This window comes from Ammospiza caudacuta, chromosome 14, assembly GCF_027887145.1.
Source record: "Ammospiza caudacuta isolate bAmmCau1 chromosome 14, bAmmCau1.pri, whole genome shotgun sequence".
Lineage (NCBI taxonomy): Eukaryota > Metazoa > Chordata > Aves > Passeriformes > Passerellidae > Ammospiza > Ammospiza caudacuta.
The window spans coordinates 13,987,839-13,998,056 of NC_080606.1; the positions used below are offsets into that span (position 1 = coordinate 13,987,839).

The 10,218-nt window shown below is 52.3% G+C and overlaps 1 protein-coding gene across 1 annotated transcript; it reads left to right on the forward strand.

Moving 5' to 3' along the window:
• Window positions 1–580: 580 nt before the first annotated feature.
• Window positions 581–6,373, forward strand: LOC131563984 (G-protein coupled receptor 83-like). The gene is made up of 4 exons (XM_058814235.1): window positions 581–964; window positions 1,752–1,877; window positions 2,571–2,704; window positions 5,779–6,373. The coding sequence occupies exons 1-4, from the start codon at window positions 581–583 to the stop codon at window positions 6,371–6,373; spliced, it is 1,239 nt and encodes a 412-aa protein (XP_058670218.1).
• The last annotated feature ends 3,845 nt before the right edge of the window (window positions 6,374–10,218 follow it).

Consider the following 10,218-nt stretch of genomic DNA (forward strand, 5'->3'; position numbering starts at 1 on the left):
GAGTGGTGTGTGTGCGGTGCGGAAGGTGCGCGGGGTGCGGCGGTGAGTGCAGAGTGTGCGGTGCGGGGTGTGCGGTGCAGGGTGTGTGCAGTGCGCGGTGTGCGGTGCGCGGTGTCCAGCGCAGAAGCCGGAGGAGCCGCTGCTGCCCCTCGGGACCGGGCACGGTCGGGAACAAACACGGCCGGGCAGTGCGAGGTAAGTGAGAGGGGGTAAGGGTAGGAGTTAGGGAGGGGAATTTGGTTTCTCCTCGTGGCTGGGGTGTAATCATGCTGTGATGTATGCAGTGTCACATACAGACCTGTCTGATTTGGAAGTGAAATGTTGGTTTCTATTCAAAATTCACATCGTTGCTGGAAAGACGTCTTTGGATTTGTTTAGAGCGGAAGGTGACGTTTCTGCATTGGGAAGAAGTTCCTGCGACAGCAGCACAGGATGTTCAGGCAGCCTGCCTGAGCCCAGAGCTCACCTGTGAAGTTTTTGCTCTTCCTGCTGTGTGAGAGAGTGTGTGGTCCCAAATCAACCCCTTTCTGACACACCATTGGTATTGCTCCTCAGCATGGAAAACTGGGGTCAACCTACCATGCCTCGCTCACTGCTCCAGCCATCCAAGTCACAGGTGACAGGGTTTCTTGAGGAGTTTGACCATTACTCTTCCATGGCCAAACTCATGTCCATCTACCACGCAACAAACAGGAGCATCTTCAACTGGACAGAGAGCCGCATTGTTGAGTGGGAGAAATTTGCTGAGCTGGCTAAATATGAGCCAGAATCCCAGAAGCCAACAGTGAAAGCGCTGCTGATCGTGGCCTACTCGGTCATTATCGTCATGTCTCTCTTTGGGAACATGCTGGTGTGCCACGTGGTGCTGAAGAACAAGAGGATGCACTCAGCCACCAGCCTCTTCATCGTCAACCTGGCAGTGTCAGACATCATGATCACGCTGCTCAACACACCTTTCACCTTGGTAAGTAGCTGGTATTGCTGTCCCTTCAAGCAGGACAGGAACCTCCCACCCACCAGAGCTATGCCTGGTGGTCATGGGCTTTCCATGCCCTCTCTCCTAGGGCTGAGGTGGGAGCCCAACCCCACCAAGCCTAACTGATAACTCTGCCAGGCAAGCAAAACACTGTTCAGCAACCTGTGGGCTCTCTGTTGCTCTGTTAGACTCTGTAACTCCTAGAAACTCCAAAGTCTCTCACAATGTGTGCTACCAAACCCCAGCAAGAGCTTCTTGGGGAATGAGAACAAGTTCCTGTGTTTTTAATGTTCATGCAGCAGAGCACTAGAGAGTCCCTTAGTGGGTCAGAACAGTCTGAATGCCAGTCATACTGGGTGACTGGAAGAAAATAGTCAAGCATTTCAGAGATGCCAGCTGGATAAAGGCTTCAATGAAAGCATTCCAAATCTGACAGTGGGGTTGATATCAAACCTTGGTTCACTATTTCCAAATATAGTTGTTAGCGTAATAAAAAATTTTACCACTGTTCACAGTGTCTGTAGAACCGGCCAGAAGGGCTGTGGCATCACCACTTCACAATCAGCAGGGTTTGACCCTATAAACTCTTCTGTAAAGGTGTTTCAGAGACCAGCATAGCTGATCTTTCTATAAGTTCCGGGTGAAGCTGCCCAACCAGTCAGCACCCCTGAGCCAGCTCGGGTTCCAGCTATAGGACTTGTAGGAAAACAAACCAGACCCCCATGGGTTTGTTTTCAGCACATTTCCTGGCTGATGAGGTGTTGTTTCGCCCCAGGTCCGCTTTGTGAACAGCACGTGGATCTTTGGGAAGGCCATGTGCCACATCAGCCGCTTTGTGCAGTACTGCTCCCTGCACGTGTCCACGCTGACCCTGACGGCCATCGCCCTCGACAGGCACCAGGTGACACTGCCTGCCCCCTTCTCCAAGGCTCTGGGAGGAGACTGGAGCTATGAAAAGTTTTTCTGTCCCTCCCTGGCCATGGCAAACGCTGGCTCTGTGTCCAGTGCAAGGCAGCAAGGACAGCCCAGGCCATGTGCTTGTCCCCAGCAATCACTCCCCTTTCACTTGCTATTGGCAAATAGTAAGTTCCAGACTATCAGATTTTATCAGCTTAAAGATCTAACAAAGTAAATCTCATGAAAGGTGAATTTCTCCTCAGCAGAGGGGAGGAAAGCTCAGCTTCACAGGCCCAGCTGGAACAAGAGACATTTCTTATGTAGTTCCTATAGAATAAAAAAACATACCCTTGAGTGAAGACACTTGGGTAGATCTCTTCCTTTTTTTTTTTTTTTTTTTTTTTTTTTTTTTTTTTTTTTTTTTTTTTTTACCTAATGTAACCTCCAGCTTAAGGAAAACAGTTCTCACATAACAAGATTGAGGATAAAGTTTGAAAGCTCTTCTGAGCAAACTGAGAAGTTCAACATTTCCCATTTTCCAGGTCACTCTAATGAACAGGACATTTTCCTAATCATGGCTGTCATTTTCCTATCATTAGCTGTGTTAGGTTATGTCACAATCTGCCCACTCCTCTTGTGGGCTGTGAGGGCTTTTGCTTCCTGTGGGAGAGGAGTCATGACAGAGTCTCTGTTGCAGGTCATCCTGAACCCACTGAAGCAGAGGATGTCCCTGACAAAGGGAGCTCTGAGCATCTCTGTCATCTGGCTGATGGCAACCTGTTTCTCCCTGCCCCATGCTGTCTATCAAAAACTTTTCCAGTATAACTACAGGTGAGTGATCTCCCCTTCCCAGGGAGTGTGTGGAGGTCTGGCAGCTCTTGTGCAGTGCCTTGCTCAGCAGGGAGGGCACCTGAGTGTCCCAGGGCGATGTGGGATGAGAGGCAGTTGGTGTATGGGTGACATCCCCCTTCTCCCAGCAGAGGCTGGGGCTGTGGAAGAGCTGCCTGGCCTGCCCTCTGCCTGGCCTGCTGGCCAGGGCTTGCTCTCACCACCTCCCACATGCCCAGATGAGGCTCTGGGGCAGTCCCAGGCACAGCCTGGCTGGGGCCCAGCTGTTGGCAGCACACACCTCCTCCAGTGCCATGGCCTGGCCAGGAGAGGCTCTGTCCTGAGAAGGTAACTTTCTCCTGAGGGACTTTCCTCTTCCCTCCTTTTGCCTGCTCAGCTCCTCAGACCAAGCCCATCTAACTCACTCAGGCAGGGAGGAGAGAGAGTCAAACTGCAGTTTGAAAAAGAAAGAAAATAAACTTCCTGTTGGGAATACCTGTGCTGACATCACCAAGGCTCTGCAGGGAGCACGAGCAGGGGACCACTCTGGTTTACTCATCCCTCTTCCCCAGGATTTCCTACACTGAGTCTCAGGTTGTGACTTCCCTGTATTTCATCCATGTGGATTCACAAAGCAGGACCAGCCTTCCCTGAAGCTTGAGGTTCCTCTGTCCAGTGTTACACTAACAGAAAAACATAGAGAACAGATATTCTACATGAAGCAGGGCTGTGGGGGACCAGGGTGGGACAGGTGAGGGACCAGTGCTTTGGCAGGAACCTGAGCTGGTCTGGTGTGCCATGGTGCCTCTCCTCAGGAAAGGGAACTCTTGGCTTGGCTGAACACAATGACTGCAGATGAAGTGAAATTTCACATCAACATAAGGACTGAAATACCAGGAAAAAAAAAAAAAAAAAAAAAAAAGAAGGTTCTAATGTAGAGGGAAAGAAAGAAAAAGAAAAAAAAAAAAAATAAAAGCAGAAACTTATCTCCTCACAAAGGCCCAGAAGTGGCACTTGTCTCTGCTGTCACCCTCTGCCAGGGAGAAATACAAACCCCAAACTCTGAGTTCTTTTCCCTCTCAGTCCTTTCCTCTGTGGTACCCAACTTGTTCTGTCCCTCCTGTCCCCAGCAGCCTGTGGCATTGCTGTGACCTCTCTTGTCTAGAAAACAGTCTGTAACAGTACCCAAGTGGGATTTCTGTGGCAGGTGTCACGCTGCTGGTGCTGCCCTTCGCAGGAATGCCAGCCTTGAGGCCAAGGGGATAATCTTACCATGACCTGTATTTTCAGGCTGAGATCAGCATCCCAGGGAGTGGGGCAAGGAGACACTGACAGGCAGCAGGAATGAGATTTCTATTGTAGACATTGACCTTCTGTATAGAGGACAAATCTAATTTCCTGCAGCCCAGCCAGATCCTTCCTGTTGGTGAGGCAGGAGGGTGTGAGTGCCTGCCTGGGCTGTCACTGTTTTGGTGTCTGAGGGGCTGCAAGTGGGACGGGGGCTTCACAGCCCTCCCCTGCCTGTGCTTGTGCCCGATGTGGCTGACATAGCCAGGGGATATCATACCCATAACTGCACAGACTGTAAACACAGGGCAGGGTTACTCTGTGCTTGCATTGCTCTGCAGCTGTGCTTGGGGATTAGGGAACGAATTGCTCATGAATGAAGGAACCCTACGATCTGTTTCGGGGCACCTGTCTCTGCTCATCCCTTGGCATGGCCAGAGGAAACCGAGCCCTGGGCTGGCACGAGGCAGCTCAGCAATATAAGGACTTCCAGGACATGCTATTCCTGTCCCTGCTTTCCATTGAAAAAAAAAATCACAGTTGTAATATTGCTTGTAATAGCTCCTGCAGGGTCAGGGCTCCTGGGATGGCTACCAGGGAGTGGTTAGGGTTCTGGGATGGGAAACAGGGGCTCCAGCAACATCCATCTCTGGCTGCACTGCACAGCAGCCATCTGAGTCCCTGGTCATGTCAGGATTCACCAAAACACTGTCCTGTCACATCCCCTTTGGCATCCCCTGTGGTGAGGTCCCCCAGATCCAGGGGAGGAAGAGCCAAGACTGCAGTTCAGAAAAGATGATTCTCCCTTCTGCGTCAGTTCCCATCTCGAGTGGCATCTCCAGGCCCTCCGTACTCGGTGGACCCATTGTCACTGCTCTGACCTCATCCCCTGCTTCAGCTGCCTGTTCTCAGCAGTCTCCTATTTGTGGCACAAAAGGCAGCTCCAGCAGTTGAAAACAGGATATTAAAGATATTAATCAATACTGCAGTGAATAGTACAGCTTGATGGGAGCTAAAATCTGTGCTGGATAGAGGAGAACCGAGGATGAGGGATGAAGAGAGAAGAGTAAAATGGAATTAGAGGAAGAAAAAGAGAGGGGAAAAGAAAGAAAAGGAGAAAACATCCACTGGAAATAAATTCCATTACACCAGCTGCAGGGTGTGGAGGGGACACATGCAGTGCAGTGAAGGGTGAGGGATGAGAGCCACTGCAGGCCAGGCAGTGGGAACACACCCAGATCCTGGGGCTGGATGGGATGGGACAGGTGTGAGAGGTTGTTAAAATGAGCTGTTGTGTATGGTTACACTTTCTTTTGTTAGTTCACTGTCAGTGGTTCAACTGGAGCCAAGTGAGTAATCATCACAGCAGTTTTAAGAGGTAGCAGGAAGGTTGTAGGAGCTGATGCAAGGGAATGGTGGGTAGGGAAGGGAAGTGAGGTGGGCTTGTCATGCCTTTGAGGCTTTCTCACTGCCTCCAGCCCTTCCCTCCCCTCCAGAGCAGCTTTGGCTTGGAGCTGCTGCAGTGGCTGTGGCTGAGGGATCCTGTGCTGGGGACTGTGCCGGGGCAAGGGGTCCTGGCTGCTGGGGGACACAGCAGGGTGGGTGCTGCCATGGAGGGCAGGGGCTGCAGCTCCACCTGAGAGAGACATGCCAGAGCTGTGGCTCTGTGTCCTCCCTCTGTCCCCACTACACCTCTGAGCAGGTGGCTGTGGGCAGTGTGGTTTGCTGAGCCAGCAGCACCCACGGGACAGCAATGGCCACACGCCATATCTGTATTTCCTGTTTTCAAGGGAAGCCACCGTCCGGAGTCTGTGCCTCCCTGACTTCCCCGAGCCTGCAGAGCTGGTCTGGAAGTATCTGGACCTGTCTACCTTCCTCCTTCTTTACCTCCTGCCCCTGCTGATCATCACCGTCACCTACCTGCGCCTGGCCAAGAAGCTGTGGCTGCGCAACGCCATCGGGGACGTCACCACGCAGCAGTACGTCACCCACCACAGGAACAAGAAGAAGAGCATCAAGATGCTGATGCTGGTGGTGGTGGTCTTTGCAGTCTGCTGGTTCCCCCTGAACTGCTACGTGGTGCTGATCTCCAGCCTGGGCATCAGGACCAAGAACTCGCTCTATTTTGCTCTGCACTGGTTCGCCATGAGCAGCACCTGCTACAACCCCTTCATCTACTGCTGGCTGAACGAGAGCTTCCGCGCGGGGCTGCGCTCCCTGCTCTGCATCTGCCACAGGGTGCCCCAGCCCCGGGAGCAGGCGCTGCCCCCCAGGGCCCTGTCCTGCCGTGAGGCGTGGCTGGAGCAGGCCAGGTGCAGGAAGGGACCGGCCTGCCAGGCCAGCTGCTCCGCCAGGAACCTCCCGATGGCCAGCACGGACCTGTGAGCTGAGGGAGTCACCTGGTGTGGGAGGCACCAAAGGGCATCTCTCAGGCTCTCCTCAGGAGCCAGCATGGCTGCTCTGTTGTTTTACTGCTGATTTTTTGGCTTGTCTTACTATAGCCCCTCCTCTGCTTGGCATGGTGGGCACACAGCCTCTCTAGCACCAGTAAAACCCACGCTGCAGCTGGCCCAGGGGGCAGGAATATGTACAGGGGACGTGGAGCTTCTCAGACATCGTGATCTGCTTTCAGGGTTTCCCATTCATTGCTATCAGAGGGAGTGGACCCAGGTTTCTGTCACTGGCTGTAACACGTGCCATAACGTGGGGCTCTGCACAGCAGCAGGAACAAATCCATGATGACAGCTGTTTGAAGGAAGGACTTGGACATGCAGATGAACTCCATCCACAGGGAGCCTCACCAGTTAGTGTATAGCAAAGCCTCCAGCAGAGGTAAGGATTGTTGACAGCGATTTTGCTCTCAGATTCTGCTGCTCCTCCTGCCCTGTCTGTCCCACCCACAGCAGCTGGAAGCCAGCCCCAGACAAGGGGAGCAGGGATGCACCCCAGGAGCCATGGCCACAGGCTCAGATGGCACAATGACAGATTAATGCAGTCCACTGAGAAGTTATTTTTATTATAAATACATTAATTCAGTAAAGAGAGCTACACTGGCACTTTGTAAAAGGCCACAAAATATTTCATCAGGGCTGTAGCATTCACTCACTGAAGAATGGAATCATTCTGCATTGTTGCTAGTTGCTGTAAAAGTCTCATTTAAACAACAGGAGGGCAAGAAGGGGCCAGAAGGGATGTCCTGTGAGGAGCCACCAAGGACTCTGGAGCTGTCTGGTTGGTGCAAACCAGGTGATAGATTTCAGTAGCCCAAGGGCAGCTGTGTCTGCTGGGGGGCTCCTGGTCTGCCCTGGTGATACCCAGACAGATCCTCAGCCCAGAGAGGCAGTGGAGGCCTGGGTGGCTTGAGGGAATAAGAATTCCCAGCACCTTCCCAGGGGAGAATAAGCCAGACCAAAGAAGGGAAACTAAGGACTGATTTTTATGTTTTTTTTTTTTTTTTGTTATTTTCCATTTTTGCAGTGGGAAGGAAAAGGACAGAAAGGAGGGGGATCCTTGCTTCAGGCTTCACTTGACCCCAGCTGGGCACCTTGGGTGGGCACTGCAGTGCCTGCACCAGAAGAAAACAGCAGAACACAAGGAGTGGCAGCAGGAGTGGGTGAATACTCTGTCCCTGAGGCACTTTGCTTGGAGCTCACCATTATTGAACATGGGAATTCAAAGCTGTCTGTGCTGGTTGCCAGCGCTGTGCTCCCTCAGTGTACACAAGGGTTTGTTTTCAGTCAAAAAACATCACTGTGAGTTTCTCAAAATGTTAAGATAATCTCTAATTAATAAGCATCACCTCATTTAATTAGTTAAAGAAGCTATCATTTGTTTTTTTACTGTTCCTCACTAGCTTTTGGTGAGCAGCTGTCAAACTGCCATGTATTTTCTTTAATATTTGTTAGGTTTGTTTTCCTTCCTTTCTTTCTTTAAATGGCTGAATAACCTTTTTCTGGAGGAGTCCAAGCCCTTACTCCAAAGAAGGGGTCTCTCCACACTCCCTGGATCTTCTGCTAATCCCTGTAGTTATCTATCTCTTGCTGTCAGAAATAACCTGGCTGGTTTTCCTTGGATCTGTCGATCACAACATCTCCTCATTGCTGAATTTTTCTCCCCTAAATGGGCAGGATGCAAGAGCTGACTGTATCGAATCTCTGTAATGGCTCAGCTATCTGGACTGATAATTATCAATGCCTGAGTGAGATTCAGAGCTTCACACACTTCATCCAGTGCCTCAAGGTTCCTGTATCACTCGAGGGTGCCCTGACTCCCAGCAGCTCTCAGGCAAACACAGAATGCACAATATATATATAAAAAAGTATAACTTGAGTGTTGTTTGATCAGTGCCTGGAGGGCAGGAGGCTGCATCTCTGCTGACTCCAAGCCAGGCTCTGGAAAAGGGAATCTCTGAAATTCAGCTTCTGCTGGGTCTGAGTTAGCTCAGCACATAAATAGCTGCTTAAACATTCCTTATAAACATTCCTCAATCTGTCTCCATCCCGCCGGGCACCTGTGGAAATGTCATCCTGAGCAGTGCTGGGATCCCAGGAGAGCTCCCAGGGACAGGAGCAAGGCTGTGCTCGGCTCTGCCCAGACAGGGCTGCTGGGGCAGCACCACCAGAGCTCTTTGCTCCCTGCACACCAGCCTGGGACCCCAGAGGAGTGCAGGGTGCCAGGAGAACCCTCTGCCATCAGGAGACCCCTCCCTATTGATGCAGGCAAAGCCCCTCAGGAGGCAGAACCGAGGGTGAGTTTGGAGGGCAAATGACTGAAACACTGAGTCACCACAAGTCTACTCCCGGGGAAACTATTTGAGCACACAGAAATCAGCGTGCAAAGATCCAGCGAGACATGTCTGAGTGATTAACAGCCTGAATTTATTAAGGTTAGCTCATGCCAAATGCAGCAGAGTGCCTTCAGCAGAGTTGCTGATGAAGACGATAACAGGGAGCGCAGCGCAGGGGATACCTGAATTCCAGAGACAAATCCTCTTATATAGCCCCACCACATAATGAACAAAGAAACCACAACATGCCAACTAGATTAACAAAAAGCTAGCAGAAAAACCCCCACAATGAGTCAGAAAATTAGCTCAGGAAGGAGAAACAGAATACAATTATCATCACTTAGCTCTTCAAGTGGAAAACAGCACGGAGGGGCTGGCCAAAGCACGCTGCAGGGATAAGGGGGAATGTCCTCAGTTAAATCCAGCTTGAGGCCTGAATGTTGGGGTGTAGGTGGGTCAGAGTCAAACCATCATAACTCAGCATCTTAGGTCAATCACAGAGCAGGGGAGGAAGAGGGAGGAAGGAGCCTTGCCCTTACCTGGGAGCCTGGATGTGAGGGCACACCCCGAATTCCCGCGTGGGAGAGGATGTGCAGCCGCCCTGTGCCCCAGGCAGCAGCCAAGGCTCTCCCTGGAGCAGGACACACAGCTCTGCTCTCTCACTGACTGTGGAGACAGCCTGCCTGCCCCCCAAGGATGCCACCTGCCCCCACAGAGCCCACCTGCCCCCCAAAGGATTCACCTGCCCCCCAAAGGACTCACCTGTGCCCACAGACCCCGCCTGCTCTCCCCCGCTGCTCCTCCCTCCCCACCCCTGCTCTGCGGTGGGCAAAGGAACGTGTCTGATCTCCCAGGCTTTGGAGGAGCCCAGGCAGGAGTAGCAGCAAGTGAGGACAGGTTTAGCACCAGGCACGGGCTGCAGACAGCGCTTGGTTTGCAGACTGATGGCATTTCACAGGCTGCCCTGTCCCACCAGTGCTCAGCAGTGATCCCCACCCCAGTTCCAGGGTCTGCTCCTCTGAGGTGATACCAGAGCACTCCCAGAGCTTGGCTCAGCCCAGTCTGAGCTGAGCAGGTACATTGGAGGTGTCCCCTTGCCCAGATGTGGTGCAGATGCTGGGTTTCTGCACTGCAGCAGGGCTGATGTTCTTTGGGGTCCCTGATGGGATGGGGCAGGGGGCAGCAGCAGGAACCCAGGGCTGCTCTGAGCAGCCAGAGCAGGCAGAGGTGTGGGTGCTGTGCCTGGGGCTGTGCTGGAACCAGCCCTCCCTCGGGAGCTCACATGGAGCAGATCAAAAGCACCTCTTGCCCTGCTCCCCATCCCTGGTGTTTTGTTGTTGTTTGCCCTGGTAATAAGGGCTGAATTAATGCACTTGGTCCTTGATTGATGTTTCACTCCCCCAGCAGCCCACGCTGGCTGATGCTGCTCAGTTCAGTAGTGCCA